This window comes from Cetorhinus maximus, chromosome 18 (assembly GCF_964194155.1).
Source record: "Cetorhinus maximus chromosome 18, sCetMax3.hap1.1, whole genome shotgun sequence".
In the NCBI taxonomy this organism is placed as follows: Eukaryota; Metazoa; Chordata; class Chondrichthyes; order Lamniformes; family Cetorhinidae; genus Cetorhinus; species Cetorhinus maximus.
This window is the reverse complement of record NC_135896.1, coordinates 80309396-80330894: the sequence shown is the minus strand read 5'-3', so window position 1 is coordinate 80330894 and position 21499 is coordinate 80309396. Positions and strand designations below refer to the sequence as shown.

Sequence of the window (21499 nt, the reverse complement as noted above, 5' to 3'; positions counted from 1 at the left end):
CTAATATAGTGACTGGGCCATTACCTAGAAATTCTCATCTTGTTTTCCAAATCCTCCATGGCCACATCCCTCACTACTTCCATAATCACCTCCAGCCCTGCATTCCTCCAAGATTTCCCCATTTCTGGCCTCCTGCACATTCACTATTTTCAATGCTCCAGTATCATGCCTTAAGCTGCCAAGGACCTAAGTTTTGGAATTTCCTATCCAAACCTTTCTGCTTTTGTCCTCCTTTAAGATGCCCCTTAAAATCTCCCGATTCGACCAAGCTGTTGCTCATCTGTCCTAATATCTCTCTGTGTTTTGTGTCAAATTTTGCTTGATAATGCTCCTGTGGAACACCTTAGGGCATAAAATGCATTACATAAGACAGCTTGTTGAAAGGTTAAGTCTGGTAAATGGGACATTACTGAAAGGTTCATAGAAACAGGAACACAAGTAGGCCATTCAGCCCCTCAAGCCTCTGCTGCCATTTAATTAGATCATGGCTGCTCTGCATCTTATCTCCATCTACCTGCCTTACTTCCATTCCCTTAGTATCGTTGCTAGATCACTCTTTAATTTTCTATACTAAGTATTTAGATATAGAGCCAAGCCTATGCAACTTCATAAATTAAGCCTTTTAAACACATTGCAATTCCTTCCTTTTATGTCCAAATGTCCTATTTTCAAACAAAATTCATGCCTGCTACATTTTGCTGATGGAGCATTGATACTCCACAGATTCCAAGCACAATTAATGAGCTTAGTACAGCCAGCAGCCCTCCAGTGGTCATTCATCAATCCAGGTGGTGAGTTATGGCTGGATAGTCGCCCTTAGGAGTAATGTATCAGAGTCGCACAAAGGTGCAGCTCGAGACTGAATGCAGCAAGACAGTCCTTAACTTTGGGATTTTGGTAATTAGGGGAATTTTAAGGGTTGATCTCTTTCATAAAATCTAGTCAAGTTTGCATTTAGCATTCTATTTAACTGTAACAGTAAATTATAGTTTCTTTCAGTGGTACACCAGCTCACTGCTAGAGGCAGCTGCAGTTAGTTAATTAGGCAGCTTGCTAGCCAACAGTGGCTGATTCAGCTCACTTGAATTTGAGATAGTATAAACATAGGAGGTTTTGCAGAAGTATCAAGTCGGTCAAATGAAGGTGCACCTTGACACTGAGTACAGCGAGATTGAGTGCATAACTCTGGGATTTTGGTAAGTGAGGGAATTCAATGCAGTGAGGGAGATGGTGCTGTTCTGGCCTTTTAAAATGAGTGAACTCCATTTTACTAATGGAGTTGTCCAAGGGAGGGAGCTGGAGGTAGTGAGACCCAAAATGTGAATTAACGTGGAGGAATTAATTAGGTGAGACAGTAGGTTTCCTAAACAGGGGCAGTGGTTTAGACTGATTCTGGGAAGATGTAAATATTATAGTAATTTTATAGTGTAACTAGTTAAACTCCACAACATAACTACGGATAATCAGTGATATTTCTAAACTTAAAAACTAAATAGTTCAATAAAACACAAGATTAATGACACGGCAAGTGATGTGTTTTAGCTGTAGCATGTGGGGGCTGGTGAACACCCGTGCAATCCACGGCAACATATCTGCAATAAGTGCCTGCAGCTTGAGGAACTTCGGCTCGGAGTCGACGAGCTGGAGTTTGATCTTTGGACACTGCAATGCATCAGGGAGGGGGAAAGTTACCTCAACACTTTGTTTCAGGAGGCAGTCATACCCCTTAAATTAGGCACTTTAGATTTGGTCTGTGGTCAGAGACAGCAGGATCTGACTGTAAGTCGGGCAGGTAGCGGGATCCAGAAGGTAGCACTGGAGGAACCTCTGCCCTTGCAATTATCCAATAGGTTCAATGTTCTTGCGATTTGTGTGGACGAGAGCAGGGACTACAGGGAGAATGAGCAAACTGAACACAGCACCAGGTGGAGTGGGCCATTAAAGTGGGAGAAAGGAAGAAAGGAATGTAGTTTTAATAGGGAACAGTATAGTTAGGGGGATAGATACTGTTGTCTGCAGCTGAGATTGAGTGCAGGAGGCTGTGTTGCCTGCCTGGTGCCAGGGTTAAGGGCATCTCCTCTAATCTGGAAAGGAAGTTAGAGTGGGAAGGAAAGGATCCAGTTGTCGTCACCCACATGGGCACCAATGACATAGGTAGGACTAGGGAAGAGGTTCTGCTGAGGGATTATGAGCAGCTAGAGGCTAAATTAAAAAGCAGAAGTACAAGTTAGATCAGCGCAAAACGGGATTATTACCTGAGCCACAAGCTAATCGGCATGGGTAAATAAGATCAAAGAATTGAATGTGTGGCTCAAAGACTGGTGTGGAAGAAATGGGTTTCAATTCATGAGGCACTAACACCAGTACTGGGGAAAGAGGGAACTGTACAATTGGGGCGGCCTTCACCTGAACCACACTGGGGCCAATGTCCTGCCGAATTGTATTACTAGGGCTCTAGAGAGGGATTTAAACCGAATAGTGGGGAGAGAGTTCACATGATGAGAGATTTGGAAAGTTAAAGAAAAAGAACAAGGCAATAGTGCAGGGTAGCGATGTGGGTAATCAGAAACAGAGTGTGACAGGAAGGGACATAACACACAAACATAAGAATGCATCAACAAATAAGGTTAGATTAGGGGAAAATGATAAAAAGACAGAATTAAAGACCCTTTATCTGAATGCACACAACATTCATAAACAAGATGGATGTATTGATAGCCCAAATAGGAATAAGTGAATATATGATAGCCAATACTGAGATGTGGTTGCAAAGTGACCACTGCTGTGATCTGAATATTCAAGAGTATTTGACATTTTGAAGGGCACAAAGAAAGAAAAAGGAGATGGGGTAGCTCTGCTAATACAGGATGAGATCAGAACAATAGTCAGAAATTATCTTGGTTCAGAAGGTCAAGAAATAGAATCAGTTTGGGTGGAGTTAGTGTGAGAATGGATGTTATTTTATAAAATATTTTGGGGAATAGTGTGTTATTCTGTAAAGAAGGCTGGGTGTCTGTGTCTGTGTGTGATTTAATTAAGCTGGACAGAGTTGATAGGAGTCAGGTCTTCCTGGGGTTTTGGAAACATGAAAAGGATAGAGGTGTAAAGTTTGAAGCACAAGTAAATAGGTGAGATCTAACGTTTGCATTTTTAATATGTTGAGAGTTTGTTTGAATATCAAAGTGGAGTCAGAGGTGACAAGAAAATGTTTGCATCTTGCAGGAGTTCATAGGTAAACAAATAGTGGGGATATGTTGTTTTATTGACTCAAAAGCAAAGACAAGATGGAAATGTGAAAAATCTTATATTTGGAAGGGTTTGAGTTTCAAAGGGGTGTGAGAACAATGGAAATGAGATGAAAGGGTAAAAAGGTATATTAGAGTTATAGCTGGATAGCTGGAGAGAGGGATAGAGATGGCTGGATAGCTGTTAAGCTGGCGATAGCTGGAGCTGTTTGAGCTTTTGATAAGTCTTGGGCTGGAGCAAGCGGTTTTACTCTGAAGTGGGTTCCATAGCAGAGTGGAAGAGGGTAAAGGTCATGTGGTACACCTTTATTGAAGCTATAGCAGTTTGCCTTGTGTCATAATACTGGATTTCATATTAGACATCTATAAGGGACTGTTGCCTGGGAGGTTGTGGGTTTGACTAACTAAAGAGTTTTGGGGGAATGTTTTGTAAGACTAACCTTAATTGTGTAACTGTAATCTTGTTTGCTTAAGTTTTCTTTTCCTTCTTGTTAATAAAACTTTTACTTTTAATCTTTGAAAACCCAAAAGTGTTACTGGATCTCTTCCTGCTGAGATCGGTATGTGGTCTTCTCGTTATCAGAATACAAAAAAAAGGTTGTGGCCCGGAAGCCAAGTTTCCCTCTGGGATTTGATTTGCACAGCAATTAACACCGGCTGTGATGATAACAACAGAAAACAGCAAAGGGAGGAAGTCACTGGTGGGAATAGTTTATAGGCCCCCCCCAACAGTCGCAACGCTGTAGGACAGCAAAAAACAAGAAAAAATGGGGGCTTGTAAGAAAGGTACTGCAATTATCATGGGCAATTTTAATCTTCATATAGATTGGACAAATCAAATTGGTAAAGGTAGCCTGGAGAATAGAACAATAGAAAAGTTATGGCACACAAAGAGGCCATTCAGCCCATCGTGTCTGCGTCGGCCAAAAAAAGTGAAAAAAGAAACTAGCTGCACACTTTTAATCCCACTTTCCAGCACCTGGTCCGTAGCCTTACATGTTACAGCACTTTAGGTGCTGATCCAGGTACCTTTTAAATGAGTTGAGCTTTTCAGCCACAACCACCAATTTAGGCAATGAATTCCAGACACCCAACACCTTCTGGGTGAAAATGTTTTCCCTCATCTCCCCTCTAATCCTTCCACCAATCACCTTAAATCTATGCCCCTTGGTAATTGACCCCTCAGCTGGGGAAACAGGCATTTCCTGTCTACCCTATCTAGGTCCCTCATAATTTTGTACACCTCAGTTAGGTCAACCTTTGGCCTCCTCTGTTCTAAGGAAAACAAACCGAGCCTATCCAATCTCCTCATAGCTGCAATTTTCCAGCTCTGGCAACACTCTAGAATATTTTCTCTGTACTCCCTCTAGAGCAATTATGTCCTTCCTGTAATACAGTGACAAGAACCAAACACAAAATTCCAGCTGTGGCCTAACCAGCGTTTTATACAGTTCCATCATTACATCCCTGCTTTTGTATTCAATACCTCACCCAATAAAGGAAAACATTCTGTACGCTTTCCTTACCACCTTATCCACCCGTCCTGCTACCTTCAAGGACCCGTGGACATGCACTCCAAGGTCTCTCACTTCCTCAACCACTCTCAATATCCTCCCGTTTATTGAGTATTCCCTTGCTTTGTTTGCCCTTCCCAAATGCATTACCTCATACTTTGCCGTATTGAATTCCACTTGTCCGCCCACTCAACAAACCAATTGATATCTTTCTGGAGACAACAACTACCCTCGTCACTATGAGTTCATAGAGTATATTCCAGACAGTTTCTTAGAACAATACTTTCTGGAATCAAACAGGCAGCAGGATATTTTAGACTTGGTAATGTACAATGGGACAGGATTAATTAATGACCTCATAGTATAATAACAGTGATAATAATATGATAGAATTTCACATTCAGTTTGAGCGTGAGAAATGTGGGTCTGAAATTAGTGTGTTAAACTTAAATAAAGGCAATTACAAGGCAGAGTTGGCCAAAGTGGAATGGGAAATAGGCTAAAAGGTAAGATGGTAGAGGAGATATTTCATAACCCTCAACAAAAATATATTTCATTGAGAAAGAAAGACTATGAGAAGGATGCACTCTCCGTGGCTAGCTAAGGAAGTTAAGAATGGTATCAAATTAAAAGAAAAGACATACAATGCAGTAAAGACTGGTGGTGGGCCAGAGGATTGGGAAAATTTTAGAAACCAGCAAAGGCTGACTAGAGTGAAATAATACAGGGAAAATTGAATATGAGAGAATATTTGCATGAAAACAGACAGTAAAAGCTTCTACAAGTATATAAATAGGAAAAGAGTTGCTAAAATGAGCATTGGTTCCTCAAAGGGTGATGCTGGGGAATTAGTAATGTGAAACAAGGAAATGGTATAGACTTTGAATACCTATGTTATATCTGTCTTCACAGTAGAAGAGATAAAAAGCATCCCAAGAAAAGTAAAAAAATCAAGGGGTAAAAGGGAGAGAGGAACTTAAAACAATCATGATCACTAGAAAAAAGAAGGTCCCAAGAAAATTAATGGGCCTAAAGGCTGACAAATCCCCTGGCCCCAATGGCCTACACACTATGGCCTTAAAAAGTGGCTACATTGATTGCAATCTTCCAAAATTCCCTGGATTCTGGAAAGGTCCTAGCAGATTGGAAAACTGCAAATGTAACACCACTATTCAAGAAAGGAGGGAGAAACAAAGCAGGAAATTATAGGCCAGCCAGTCCAACTGGTGAAATGCTAAAGTTCTTTATTAAGGAGGTAATAGCAGGACATTTAGAAAATCATACCATTTTGTTGGGTTGTCGCTACCCGTGGCGTGTACTGCTTATACACCATTAAGCAGTCTTGTGGAAGTTACCAAGAAGTCTTTATTAACATTACTGAACTATGTACATATTTACAGTAGAGGGTACAGGTATGGAGAGGACTCCATGTCATGTCCTTACATGTTGCTACCTAGTTCTACACTGCTAACTTAAGCTCTAGGTCAGGTGTCTTACATCACCGATGGGCAGCACTTTAGTCAGTCCCAGGTTAACCCTTAATGTACCGATCCTTCTACTAAACCTCCCTGCAAGTCTTTATCCCCTGGATATAGACTGACCATAGTTAGATAGTTTGATTCACGATAGACAAAAGTTTGATTCAAATCTTGTGTTGTTATAACGCTCGTGTACTTAAAGTCGGTGTTGCAATTATAGCTACTCTAACTCTAAGCTACTTTATGATTAACATTAGAACATTAACAGCATGTATTAACAGAGTTCATACAACCCAATCTACACCTTTCAAGTCATTGAAATCAGGGTTCGAGGTGGTTTGGAGGTCTCGTACAGTGCCACATCTCATCTGCTGTCTGATCGGGAGAGTGGTAGCATTTAGGGGCTATTGATCTTGGTGGTGGATCGATGGTTGGAACCAGGTGCAGGCATGGCTTCGTGCACTTTTCCCATTGGCAAGTGTTGCACCACGCCTGGTCAGTCGGGTTATTGCGGCGGTGGTTTGATACCATGAGTAGCGGTCACTTCTTTCTGGGTGCATAGGACTGGTATCCGTCCGCTATCTGTTGCGTCCCTTCTTCTCTTTCTGCCTTTTCTGGCGCCTGGAAGCTTTCTGGGTTGAGGGGGAGCCATCCTGTGAATGGAAGAAGAGTGTAGAGGCAGCTCACCTTTGTTGAGTAGTATTTGTGTCAGGCTGCTACCTGGTTCAGTGGGCCAGTGAGGTTTCATCACACTGGCTGGTAGTTGCTGGGGCCGTGTAGGTCGTCATCTCAACCGACTGCACCATGTTCACTGGTGGAGGTACAGGCTCTTCTGGAAGTCGTTCAGGCTCAGGCGTCACCTACACTGTGGTGTTGTGGTAACCTCCTGCACTATGGATTGGCCTGGCCCTTGGTTGGGTTTGGGGAACTGAAAAGGAAAAGAACAGATCTGTTCCATGAACGGGGAAGAGAGGTTATAAACAAAGTCAACGTTGGGTTGCTGCTTTGTAGTTGGGCTTTCGGGAGGATGAGTTTCTGGCTGTGAGGGGACCGTGGTTGTCTTCACATCTTCTGCCGGTTGAAGCAGGTCGAGAGCTATGCGGGAATCTCTACTGAGGAGTGAAAAGGGCTGATTTCACATGACTGTACATAACTTCTGTGATTTGTTCATCGCCGTATCTTAATGGCACTTGAATTATTCAGATGACCGGGAGTTGGGCTCCTCCTGCACCACAGAATGGCGTGTCCGTAGTTTGGACCCAGCGGCCTTGGAGCCATGGGTTCTTCGTCCGATAAAGACGGTCACTCCAGTACCGGAATCAAACTTGAAATTGGTTAGATGGCCATTTACTGAGATGTCAGTGTTCCAGAAGGAGGAGCTGCATCGTTTGATGTCGCCGAGGAAGAAGGGCTGTGTGTCGTTTGGGTTGGTGGCCAGCTCGCAGATTGTCTGCGTCGTGCGGAGGGCACAACTGGCATATCTTGATAAACTGCCCATTTGATACAGTGGAAGCATTTAACAGCACTGGCCTTCCTGTGGGTGCGTTTTACCCTGCAGCGCTGGCACAGTCGTTCAGCAGGGTGGTTGGGGATTTGCTTACCCTGGTCTCTGTGCTTCTGTGGCCAGATGTTGGTGGATCAATGTATGGCTTCTGCCCCATGAAGTAAGTGCCCTCACCTCTAAGAATGACCTGATGTCGGTCTCACAGCTCGAACAGCCTGACCAGCTGGACAGCCTTGTCGAGAGTGAGGTTCCTTGACTTGGAGAAGATCAGGGGGCAAATCGGCCGCAACACCCACATGATTCTGTCTCGGATGATTTCAGATCTCTGTATTTGTATTCTTCTGCCATGCGGTAAAGGTAATTGATAAAGCAATCAACAGGCTCCCAGGCTGCTGGACTCTCCTGTTAAATTTGGCACGTTCCAAGATCTTGTTGGATCGCAGGTTGAAAAAGAGGTCAAAAAATTTTAAAATATCAAAATTAGCAGATAATTCATCTATGGCTTGCCTGGCGATATACTGCCTGCAATCGGCCCCATTGAATAAAGTAATGTGCTAACTTGTTCCACCTCCAGCTTCTTATTTAATCCTGCGGCTGCGGTATATCTGAGGAATCTTTTCCTCCAATAACTCCAGTTGTGAGATTGGTCAGGCCCAAAGGTAAGGCACACTGGAGGTGGCAATGAAGAATAGTGACCCATGGCTGAAAACATTTGAAGTGTGGGTGTCCCTTTACGAGATCGGAGTATTTCAAAATGGTGCCACCAGTATTGCTGAGGAGAGGATTTCCACGTGCGTCAACTTTTGGCACAACTTTTAAAATGGAAGCGGTGGCCGGGAGGAGGAGGAAACTGCAAAATGGCTGTGGGTCGGGTCCAAACTGCGGGTCAGTTGAATGGCGTCGACCTGCTGCAGGTCAGGTTTGGATCAAGAGGGCAGAAGTCTACTTGGCTGTGAGGTCAAAAATTTGCGAGGCACTCGGGCTTTTGGGGGTTTCTGCGTGTTAGATGGTTTTTTCTCTTTTGTTCTTTTGTAGTGCTCCAGACTCGGAGGGCCACACGGAGAGGTGCCCCAGCACTGATCTCTGTGGCACTTCACTAGTTACAGTTTGCCAACCTGATAATGACCCATTTATCCTGACTCTGTTTCTTGCTCATTCAGCAAACCTCCATCCATGCTAATATATCAGCCTTAACACCACGAGTTCTTACCTTGTGCAGTAACTTTTTATGTGGCATCTTATCGAATGCCTTCTGGAAATCCAAATACATTACATATACTGGTTCCCCTTTAAGATTCCCCTTCCTATTTAAGACAGAGATGAGGAGAAATTTCTTCTCTCAAAGGATCGTTAATCTTTGGAATTCTCTTTGGAGAATTCTGCCTTGATGTCAAGGGCAGTCACTCTCACCTCACCTCTGGAGCTCAGCTCATTTGTCCATTATTTGGACCAAGGCTCTAATGGGGTCAGGAGCTGAGTGGCCCTGACAGAACCCAAACTGAGTATCAATGAGTGGGTTTTTCCTGAGTAAGTGCCACATGATAACACTGTTGATGACATCTTCCGTTACTTTGCTGATGATTGAGAGTAGACTGATGGGGTGGTAATTGGCCGGGTTGGATTTGTCCTGCTTTTTTGTGGACAGGGCATATCTGAGCAATTTTCCACATTGATGGGTAGACACCAGTGTTGTATCTGTACTGGAACAGCTTGGCTAGGGGCCGGCTAGTTCTGGAGTACAAGTCTTCCGTACTGTCAGAACGTTGTCAGGGCTCATAGTCTTTGCAGTATCCAGTGCCTTCAATGGAGTGAATCAAATTGGCTGAAGACTGACATCTCTGATGCTGGGGACCTCCAGAGGCGCCCGAGATAGATCATCCACTCAGCACTTCAAGCTGCAAATGCTTCAGCATTATCTTTTGAACTGATGTGCTGGCCTCTGCCATCATTGAGCATGGGGATATTTGTGGAGCCTCCTCCTCCTGTTGGTGGTTCAATTGTACACCACCATTCATGACTGGATGTGGCAGGACTGCAGAGCTTAGATCTGATCGTTGGTTGTGAGATCACTTAGCTCTGTCTATTGATGCATTCCAAACAAGAGAAGCAGCAAGTAGTCCTGTGTTGTAGCTTCACCAGGTTGACACATCATTTTTAGGTATGCCTGGTGCTGCTCCTGGCATGCCCTCCTGCACTCTTCATTGAATCAGGGTTGCTCCTCTGCTTTAATGGTAATGATAAAGGGGGGAATATGCCAGGCCACGAGGTTACAGATTGTGGTCGAGTACAATTCTGGTGCAGCTGATGGCCCACAATGCCTCATGGATGCCCAGTTTTGAACTGCTAGATCTGTTCTCAATCTATCCCATTTAGCACAGATGGTAGTGCTAAATAACACGGTGGAGGGCATCCTCAATGTGAAGACAGGATTTTGTCCCCACAAGGTCTGTGGAATGGTCACTCCTACCAATACTATCAGGGATAGATGCATCTGCAACAGGTAGATTGGTAAGGATGAGGTTTTTCCCTCTTGTTGGTTCTCTCACCACCTGTTGCAGACCCAGTCTGGCAGCCATGTCCTTTAGGACTCAGTCAGCTTGGTTAGTAGTGGTGCTACCGAGCCACTCTTGGTGATGGACATTGAAGTCACCCACCCAGAGTACATTCTGTGCCCTCAATGCTTCCTCGAAGTGGTATTCAACATGGAGGAGCACTGATTCATCAGGTGAGGGGAGCTGTAGGTGGTAATCAGCAGGAGGTTTCCTTGTCCATGTTTAACCTGATGCCATGAGATTTCATGGGGTCTGGAGTCAATGTGGGGGACTCCCAGGGAACTCCCTCCTGATGTTTACCACTGTGCTGACATCTCTGCTGGGTCTGTCTTGCCAGTGAGACAGGACATGATCAGGGATGGTGATGGTGGTGTCTGGGTAATTGCCTGTAAGTTAGATTTGGTAAGTATGAATATGTCAGGCCATTGCTTGACTAGTCTGTACGACAGCTCTCCCAATTTTGGCACAAGCCCCCAGATATTAGTAAGGAGGACTTTGCAGTTGTTGTTTCGGTGCCTAGATCCATGCTGTGTGATCTGTCCGGATTCTTTCCCTTTTGTAGGCTTTGTAGTGGTTTGATACAGCTGAGTGGCTTGGTAGGCCATTTCAGAGGGCATTTAAGAGTCAACCACATTGCTGTAGATTTGGAATCACATATAGTCCAGACCAGTTATGGACAGCAGATTTTCTTCCCTAAAGGACATTCATGAACCAGATGGGTTTTTATGACAATCGACAATGGCTTCACCATCACTGCCACTACTGAGTCTAGCTTTTAATTCCAGATTTTATTAATTGAAATTAAATTCCACCAGCTGCCATGGAGGAGCTCCTCTGCCAGCACCACCATGTGTATGTGTGCGCGAGTGCACGTGTGGATTCTGAGCATGCACAAGATTGGCTCAGCTGGGATGCAGTCCACAAATGAACAGCCTAGCAACACTCATTGCCTGGGTTCAGGTGGGAAGGTGAGAGGTTGGGCGAGGTCTCTTACGGCTGCCTGTTTGAACTGTACAGATAAAAAAGGAAAAAACTGCTGAAAAGCAAAAATTGAGCTAAAACTTCCATAAATACACAATGGATTAACATCTTGCTTATAGATCCCTTTTCAGAACAGGTTCTGTGGATCTGTGAGAAAAACAAATCACGATACTGAAGAGGTTAAAGACCAGTTTAATTCATAGAGATATCATTGCAGTTTGCTCAACACAATGTTGGGAGGATAGCTCGGTTCATTGTAGGCAGTTTGTTTAAAGGGAGGAACTGAGCCTCCCAATTCAAATACAAACATGCTGTGAGATTTGTAGAGACATATGCCTTATTTGTAGCTTTTTGAAAGGAATAGCTATACAAATTCATGAAACTCTGGCTAATATTTCAGAGGAATTTATTGGACCGCAATTTTCAAAATCAACAACTTTATCCAGTCCCTTTAAGGTAAATGTGAAAAAAGAAGAATTATGTAAGATAACCATAACAGAGTTTTCATATATTATTTTCCACTGTGAGGAGCGAATGAACTTTAAAATGACCAAGAATATGTGATACATTCTGCTATTATTTGTTGTTTTCATAAATTTGTTTGGCAGTTCAAGCTTCCAATAAAGTCAAGTTTTAATGTTATTCTGTTGCTTTCGGGACAAGGAGCATTGATCAGAGGTACAGAATAGACATGGTAGCTAAAAGAGTCTCATGAAGGTTTTCTGGCCAGACATCAGGACAAATGAGGGTTAACCTATGAAAATAGTCGGGAGCATGGAAGTCATACAGCTCAAGTAAAAAAGGTTAAAGACAACAATAAATCTAACCTATCCTTTTCTCTTTACAGACCTGCTGTGCATTTCCAGCAGGTCTCTTTTCATATCTGTGGAACTCCATTCCAGCATGAGTCAGAACTTTGAGAGAAGGGGGAAAAGAATAAATCAAGTCTCAGTGAATAATCATGAAGTCGCAACCACATTAACAAAGTAACATATATTTATCTGAACATACATGCCCCAAAACAACTAGGAATTGCATTCTCCCATCTGAAACACTAACCATCTATGCCATTGTGTTGTTCATAACTGCGCTTGCCCAGGATGGTTGGAGAGCTGTGATTTAAGATGGGCATCAGCTTGGCAGGTGTCACATTGCTGATGTGCCAACTGGCATTTGGACGGTCTTGCTTCGGGCATGGATGAGCCTCTGTGAACAAAGTCATGGAGGTTAACATTCAGATGTAGAAAGGACCGGCATTTATACAGTGCGTTTCACAACCTCAGGATATTTTGAGATGTTTCACAAGAACCTGGTGCAAATACATCATTGTTTCCTGATGGTGCTGACTTTTGTTAAGGTTCACGTACATGCAGTGCACTGCAAGCAAGGCCATTCTTCAATCTGAGACCAGCTAAGAGTGTGCTGTCAAATTGTGTCAGGTCTGATCCTTCTCTCAAACAACATCCAGAAATGTAAACCTTCTAGATTGGGTTGCTGGATGGTGATCAGGACCAGACACATTGGTCGACATGTTTGTGGAACTTCAATGACTGCAACCACAGATTACATCATGAGTAGAGTGGGATGTTGAGAATTTGACAAGAGTGGGAATTCAATGCAGAAGGGGAGTAAGCTGTTCCTTTTCACCTTTAATGTGCAGTGGTTCATGTAAGCTTGAGGCTGTAAGTATTTAAAATTTTGCTCAATGTTTTAGCACATGGTGCAAGATAGTGTGTAAGAAAAAATTAAAACAAACTGAAATGTAACTCTAAATATATATAAACAATGATATAACAGCAAGTCATGTGTCTGGAGTGCAGTATGAGAGAGTTTATGGAGAGAGAGACTGTTCTGAGTGAGCATATCTGCAGTAGATGTCTCCACCTCCAATCTCTCCAACTCAGTCATTGGGCTGCAATGTGAGTTGGAGACATTCTCATACAAAGGGGAGGCAGAGCAACAATGTTCCTTCTAACTTCTGTTTGCTGTGTACAGTTGGCTTGTTGCATTGTATGGTTCCTTTAAGATTGACACGAAGTTGCATATATGTGCATCTTAGCTATGATAGCCATTACAGATAATTGCAAAGTGGCCATGGATGGGTCCTGAATATTTAAGGATATTTGACATTTCAGAAGGACAGGAAGAAAGGAAAAGCAAGATAGCTCTGTTAATAAAGGGTTAGGGTTAGGAGATTGGTAGTGAGAAATGATCTTGGTTTGGAGAATCAGGATGTAGAGTCGGTGCAGATAAGAAACTACAAAGAAAATAAGTCACATAGTGGGAGTAGTTTTTACGCCCCCCAAAAGTAGCTACAGTGTATGACAGAGTATAAATCAAGAAATAATGGGGGCTTGGAAGAAAGGTAGAACAATAATCGTGAGTGATTTTGATCTCATGTAGGTTGGGTGAAACAAATTGGCAAGGTAACCTCAAGGATGAGTTTATGGTGTATATTCAGTATAGTTTCTTAGAACAGTATGTTCTGGAATCAACCAGGGGACAGACTATTTTAGACCTAGTAATGTGTGATGGGACATGGCCTCATAGCAAAGGATCATCTGGGTAGGAGTGATCATAACATGATAGGATTTCACATTCATTTGAGGGTGAGATATGTGGGTCTGAGACTAGTGTCTTATACTTAAATAATGGCAATTATAAGGGTATGAAGACAGAATTGGCCAAAGTGGAATGGGAAAATAAATTAAAAGGCAAGACAACAGAGAAGCAGTGGCAGATATTTAGAGACATATTTCATAACTCTCAACAAAGATATATTCCATTGAGAAAGAAGGACCCTACGAGGAGGATGCACCATCCATGGTTAACTATAGAAGTTAAGAATAGTATCAAATTGAAAGAAAAAGCTTAAAATAATGCAAAGATTAGTGGTAGGTCAGAAGATTGGATAGATTTTAGAAACTAGCAAAAGGTGACTAAAAAATTATAAAGAGGGAGAAATTGTAGTACGAGAGAAAACTAGCAAGAAATATAAAAAGAGGGTAAAAGCTTCTACAAGTATCTAAAATGGAAGAGATTGGTTAAAGTGAGCATTGGTCCCTTAAAGCATGAGAATAGAGAATTAATAATGGGAAATAAGGAAATGGCAGAGACTTTGGACAAGTATTTTGTATCTGTATTCAGAGTCGAAGACACAAAAAGCATCCCAAGAGTAGAAATGTAGGGAGCAATAGGGAAGAAGGAACTTAAAACAAGAATGATCACTAAAGAAAAGCTTCTAGGAAAACTAATGGGCCTAAAGGCTGACAAGTCCCCTGGACTGAATGACCTATGCCCTAAAGTTTTAAAAGAAGTGGCTGCAGAGATAGCAGATGCATTGGCTGCAATCTTCCAAAATTCCCTAGATTCTGGAAAGGTCCCAGTGGATTGGAAAACCGCAAATATAACACAACAATTCAAGAAAGAAGGGAGACAGAAAGCAGAAAGTAGGCCAGTTAGTCGAGCATCTGTCATTGGGAAATTGCTAGAATTCATTATTAAGGAGATAGTAGTAGGGCACTTAGAAAGTCATAATACAATCAGGCAGAGTCGACATGGTTTTGTGAAAGGGAAATCATGTTTGACAAATATAATAAGAGTTCTTTGAGGATATAACAAGCAGCTTAAATAAAGAGGAACCAGTATATGTAATGTATTTGGATTTCCAGAAGGCATTCGATAAGCTGCCACATAAAAAGTTACTGCACAAGGTAAGAACTCATGGTGTTAAGGTATTAGCAAGGATAGAGGTTTGCTGAATGAACAAGAAACAGAATCAGGATAAATGGGTCATTATCAGGTTGGCAAACTGTAACTAGTGAAGTGCCAAAGAGATCAGTGCTGGGGCTTCAACTAGTTATGATCTATATTAATGACTTGGATGAAGGGACTGGCTCTACTATAGCCAAATTTGCTCATGAAAGAAAGATAGGTAGAAAAGCAAGTTGTGAGGAGGATACAAAGAGTCCACAAAGGGATATAGACAGGTTAAGTGAGTGGGCAAAAATTTGGCAGGTGGAGTATATAATGTGAGAAAATATAAGGTTGTCTACTAGTAGGAAGAATAGAAAAATAGAATATTTTTTAAATGGAGAGGGGCTGCAAAATGCTACAGTACAGAGGGGTTTGGGTGTCTTTGTACATGAATCACAATAAAGTAATTAGGAAGACAAATGGAATGATGGCCTTTACTGCAAGGGAAATAAGAGTATAAAAGGAGTATTTAAGGTGGGATTCTTGGAAGCATTGGAAGCAGTTCATAGAAGGTTCACTTGGTTAATTCCTGTGATGAAGGAGTTGTTTTATGAGAAAAGGTTGAGCAGGTTGGGACTATATTCATTGAAATTTAGAAAATGAGAGGTGATCGTACTGAAACATACAAGATTCTGAGGGGCTTGACAGAGCAGATGCTGAGAGGATGTTTCCCCTCATGGGGGAATCTAGAACTGGGGGCACACTTTCAAAATAAGGGGACTCCAAATTAAGATGGAGATGAGGGGGATTTCTTCTCTCAGAGAGTCGTTAGTCTCTGGAATTCTCTTCCTCAGCAAGCAGTGGAGATTGGGTCATTGAATATATTCAAGGCTGAGTTAAACAGATTTTTGATCAACAAGGGGTCAAGGGTTATGAGGTATAGGCAGGAAAGTGAAGTTAAGGCCACTATCAGATCAACCATGATTCTATTGAATGGTGGCATGGGCTTGATGGGCAAATTGGACTATTCCTGCTCCTATTTCTTATGACCTTATTAAAGGGAACATTGTTGGTGCACAGCTTGATTGTCCCCTGCGATGCATATTCCCAGTTGCTGCGCGGCCACAGCAGGTAGTTTTCCCTGGAGCTTTTAGAAAGGTGCAGAATCAGAATGGAGTTGATGTGACCAATAATGTACAGAGTAAGGGGAACCCAAATGAGATAGAGAACAAGGATGAATAGAAACAGATTCTATCCAACCGTCAATGTATTTGCTGCCTATGAGGATCAGGAAAAAGACTGCTGGAAGGGCAGCCAAACTGCTGACCATGGCACCTTGGAGCAGAAGGATACCAAAGGGACAGAAGTGTAATGTAGTAGTTGTAGGGGATTTAATAATTAGGGGGGCAGACAGCATTATTTGTAAGCAGGATCCAGAGTCCCACATGGTAGGCTGCTGAACTGGTGCTAGGGCGAGGAGCATATCAAACGGCTTGAAAGGATATATATACGGAGAATCAGAGGAAGAATCCAGTTGTTGTGGTCCATGTTGGTGCAACCACATAGGAAAGGGTTGTCAAGAAATCCTGTTGAGAGAGCACCAGGAGCTAGGAACTAAATTAAAGAACTGGACCCGAAGGCTTATAATCCCTGGGTTATTATGCAAGGCACACACAAATGGTAAAGGGAAAACTGTAAGATGTAAAGTGATTAAATCAGAAGAGAGAGATAAACAACATTTGAGTAAATCGTTAGAGCAAAGGACAGGTTAGGATACGCTGCCCAAATAGGCATCTTTATTCAAACACACAGAGTGTAAGGAACAAACTGGATGAACTGCAGGTGCAAATTCAACCAGCAACTTAAGTCATGGTATCATTAAAGTCAGGACTAGGAACTCAATATGCCAGATTTTAAGATCTACAGGGAGGTTAGGGAAATTGGTAAAGGTGAAGGAGTAGCATTAATGATTAAAAATGAAATTATTTCAACAATAAGAGAGCATATAACAAGAGGTAAGCAAGAAGTGGAGACTTTATGGGTAGAATTAAGAAACAAAAAGGGATTTAAGACTAGCAGGACTTGTGTACGAGCCCCCTGATAGTAGCCAATATAGTGATGAGCAAGCATATAACAAAGACAGAGTGGTTTTAATGGGTATTTTAACTTTCATTTAGATTTGGATAAGCAGACTTGCACATGTCAGAAAGGTAGTGAGTTTCTTAAGTGTGTGCTGAATAGTTCTCTACAGCATTATGTCCTAGAGCCAACAAGGAGACAGACCATATTAGACTTAGTAATGAGTAATGAGTCAGATTCAATCAACAGCTTGATGGTGTGTGGACATTTAGCTAATAGCGATCAGAACATGGTTGAGTTCAATTTTGTGTTTCAAAGGGAGAAACATGAAACAGCTACTAAGAATCTAGATCTAGATAAGGTTAACTTCAGAATGAGAAACTGTCCACAGTAACCAAACCCGTTAATGGGTAAAATGACATAAGATCAGTAAGAGGTATTAAAAACGTGACACAGAACCAGTTTATACCCCAAAGGGACATGAGCTTGACATGCCAAAAGAAACCGCCATGGAGGAAAAAAAGAGTTAAGGAGCAATATAAAATAAAAGAAAAAGCATGCAAGAATAAACAAAAAAGCACAGACCTGGCAAATGGGAAAAATACAAAGAACAAAAGGTGACAAAACAGGTGTAAGAAAACAGATGTACAAAAAGGGAGTACAAGAAACCTGCAAGGGATAACAAAATCAATACAAAAATTATTTACAATTACATTAGGAAGAATAGGGTGCTCAGGAGCAATGTGGGCCTTTGGAAACTAATAATAGTGATATTGTCTGTGAATATGAGGAAATATTAAACATACTGAATAATTATTTGCATCAGCACTTACACTAGAACAGAACAGTATGCTTGACATCCTAAGGAAACTAATACTGAATCAGGGTACAAAATTAACATAAGCAAAATATCAGTAATGAAGAAAATAATGGTATTATAGAGTAACAATCCCCAGGACTGGGCGTTTTCATTCCAGAGTTTTAAAGGAAGTTGGTGAGAACATTGTAGATGTCCTACCTATAGCCTTCCAAAGTTCTCTCAATTCAGGAACCATTCCTTTAGAATGGAAATTTGTGCCTGTCACTCCATTATTTAAGAAAGGTGAGAAAGGGAAACCAAGGAATTTTAGGCCAGTTAACCTAACATCTGTTGTCAGGAAATTACTACAGTCTATAATTAAGAATAGAATGACTGAACTCCGTGAAAATTTTCAGCTGGATTTGTACGGAGCAGGTCATACCACCAAGCCTGCTTTTGAAGAGATGACTGAAGTAATGGACATGGAATGTCTATGGATGATATTTATATGGGCTTCCAGAAGGCATTTGATAAAATCCCTCATAAGAGACTATTAACCAAAGTTGAAGCTCATGAAATTGAAGACAAATATTGACCTGGTTAGGAAATTGGCTGACTGGCAGGGAACAGAGAGTAGGGATAATGTGCAGTTACTCTTATTGGCAGGATGACGTTTATAGAATATCTCAGGGCTATATACTGTCCAATAACCAACCTATCCAGCCATTAGTTTTCACGAAGAGTCCAAAGTAAAGGGTTGACAATTTTCTTATGTCTTGGAAGTTTGCCAGGATCTATGCTGGGGCCTCAACTGTTCACTATATTCATTAACTAGAAAACCACATATCCAACTTTACCGTAGACACAAACATAGGTAGGTGGCCTTGAAATCAGAATAGATAAAGCATAAAATTACAAATACTTAATGAATGGTCAAAACTGTGGATTTCAATATTAGCAAGTGTGAGGTCATTCACTTTGGACCTAAAAAGAATAGAACAGGTTACTTTACAAATTGCAAAAATCTAGAAGCAGTAGAGGTCCAATGGACCTGGGGGTTTATATAGATTAATCATTAAAATGTCATGGAAGGTACAGAAAATAATCAAAAAAGCTAATAGAGTGCTGAACTGTATAACCAGAGGACGCAAACACAAGGTGGTAGAAGTCATGCTACAGCTATACAAAGCCCCAGTATATTGGAATACTGAAAGCAATTCCAGGCACTACACCTTAGGAATGATATATTGATCTCCAAGGGTTAAACGATGAGAACAGAGTACACAAACTACATTTGTATTCCCTGCAATTTAGAAGGGTAAGGGTGATGTGATCAAGGTTTCCAGGTTGTTAAGGGAAACTGATAGAGTAGATAGAGAGAAACTGTTACAGCAGGTTAGGGAATCCAGGACTAGGGGAAGTTAGCTGAAAAATTAGAGCCAAATCTTTCAGGAGTAAAATTATAAAACATTTCTACCATGCAAAGGGATAGGAGTTTAGAATGCTCTTCAGCGAATGGCAGTTGGAGCTAGACCAATTGATAATTTTAAACCTGAGATTGATAAATTTTTGTTAATCAAAAATATTAAGGGATATCAGGCAAAGGTGGGTATATGGAGTTAGATCACAGATTAACCATGATCTTGAATGGCAAAAAACATGCTTAAAGGGTTAAATAGTAGAGTCCTGTTCCGATATTCCAATGATATTCCTCCCAGTCACCAAAAGCCCAGTCACTGAGGCCAAATATATTCGTGACAACTACTGTCCCAGCTGAGATCAACCAGCTCAACAGACTTTGAAACTGGAACCCAGGGTCTTCTCGATTGTACGAGTCGGTGCTGTATTGTCTATGTTCAATACCCATAGGGGAACTTAGGTTTCTCATTGTGGATTCATTCATGCCCATGCCAGCACAGCACTTAAGAGGATTCACCTATGGGTTTATGGGTTTCATGCACAGTGAACAAACCCTCAGTTTATAAAAAAAAACAGATATTTACGGTCACAATACAATGATTACTTGCTTCACAAAGCAGATATTTTGGGGTTTAAGTACAATACACACTTAATTCAGGAAGCACGATAGGTACAATACTTTTGACAATGGGTTATAAAATAAAGACCAGTTTTATGCATCTGCACAATAATGTCAATACTTTATATCCTCAAAATCAAACATTTTGATGGCACATATATCTCAGGTGCAAAAGGTTTTTGGCTGTCTGAAAGAGGTAGAGCAAGCATATTTTATTTGTTTACATTCCTATTATGGTCTGTCCAGTTTATTTCTGCTCATAACATTTTAAAAATTCACAGATTTAACTGGTCATGAAACAGGTATTCATGACTTAAGTTATCAAACCATAAGCTTTAATTATTCACAAGTATGATTAGTTATTCAGAATAAGAACCACTTCACCAACATGGATCACTAGTTCAGGCTGACTCTTACCTAGGTATTCCACGATTGTTTCCAAGGGTTTTCTAACCACTCGTTTCAATCCTATGGTTTGTTTTGGTGCTGCTGGTAATCGCAGTGTATCTGGTACATAAAAAGAGAGTAGATTGTTTTAGTACCCTCTGTCCTCTAGCACAATCTCTAATTCTCTCGATCCCATTTTAGAGGAACAGGGTGCCATGGTGGGATTAGACGCTGCGTCCTTTCACTTCTGGGACCAGGGTTCAGACCTATCCCAGCTGAACGGATGAAAGTCACTTCTCTGCTGGCTGTAAAAGTCCTGTGTGAAATGGGTTTGGGCCTTCTAAACCGAGCTCCTTGTGGGCAGGGGCCTGCAGCACAAATTTGGCTTGAACTGGCATTCCTGCTCTGAGAGGTCAAGGATGGCTGGTTTAGGAAATAATAGAAGATACAGCACAAAAGGAGGTCATGTGATCCAGGGTAACTATATTGGTTCTTTGAAAGAGCTAGTTAATTAGTCCCACTCCTCTGATCTATCTCCTAAGTCTGCAAATTTCTTCCATTTCAAGTACTTATTCAATTCTCCTTCGAAAGCTATGACTGAATCTGTTTCAGGCTGTGAATTCCAGATCACAACAACTTGCTGAGTATAAAAAACTGTTTCCTCATCTCAATCATTGCCAATTACCTTAAGTTTGTGTCCTCTGGTTACTGACCATGCTAGTGGAAACAGTTTCTCCATATATAAAATGGATTCAAAACATTTCATGATTTTCAACAATTCCATTAAGTATCTTCTTAACCTTTTCTGCTCTCAAGAGAGAATCTCTAGTTTCCAGTTGTGGAAACACTAGAGACTGAAGACCCTCACTCTTGACAACATTCTGGCAAACCTCCTCTGCACACTTGCCTTACATGCTGCGGTAGGGGCACACCACTGATAGTGGGGCTGAGCCACATTTTTGAGACAGATTAGAGGAAGCGTTATTCTGCATCTGTGCTATACCTGCTCTTAATGCTGTCGTTGCAGGGGTGACCTTAATCTGTCATCCAACAGGAACTTGCTAGGTGGCTCACCCGTCACTGTCTCAGAGGTGGCAAGGACACCAGAAAGAGCAACAAGGGCCACAAGACACCACTTTAGGTAAACATTTTTTTTAATTTCATTTGAACGGTCAGGAGGAGCCAGTGTGGTCTATCCAGCTGCTCCTTTCAAACCTACAAAACCT

At 41.6% G+C, this 21499-nt stretch overlaps 1 protein-coding gene across 3 annotated transcripts in view; it reads right to left on the bottom strand.

The window, feature by feature from the left end:
- The window catches only part of mta1 (metastasis associated 1), a 136352-nt gene that overhangs the window by 26710 nt on the left and 88143 nt on the right, over positions 1 to 21499 (bottom strand). For 2 of the 3 annotated variants that reach the window (XM_078563044.1, XM_078563045.1), the window contains exons 14-15: positions 20304 to 20393; positions 12334 to 12480 (exon numbers count right to left, since the gene is read on the bottom strand). In XM_078563044.1, coding sequence (XP_078419170.1) covers positions 12334 to 12480; positions 20304 to 20393 — 237 coding nt within the window. Of the gene's footprint in view, positions 1 to 12000; positions 12189 to 12333; positions 12481 to 20303; positions 20394 to 21499 lie in introns of those variants that run through there. The other variant, XM_078563046.1, reaches the window with a different exon arrangement.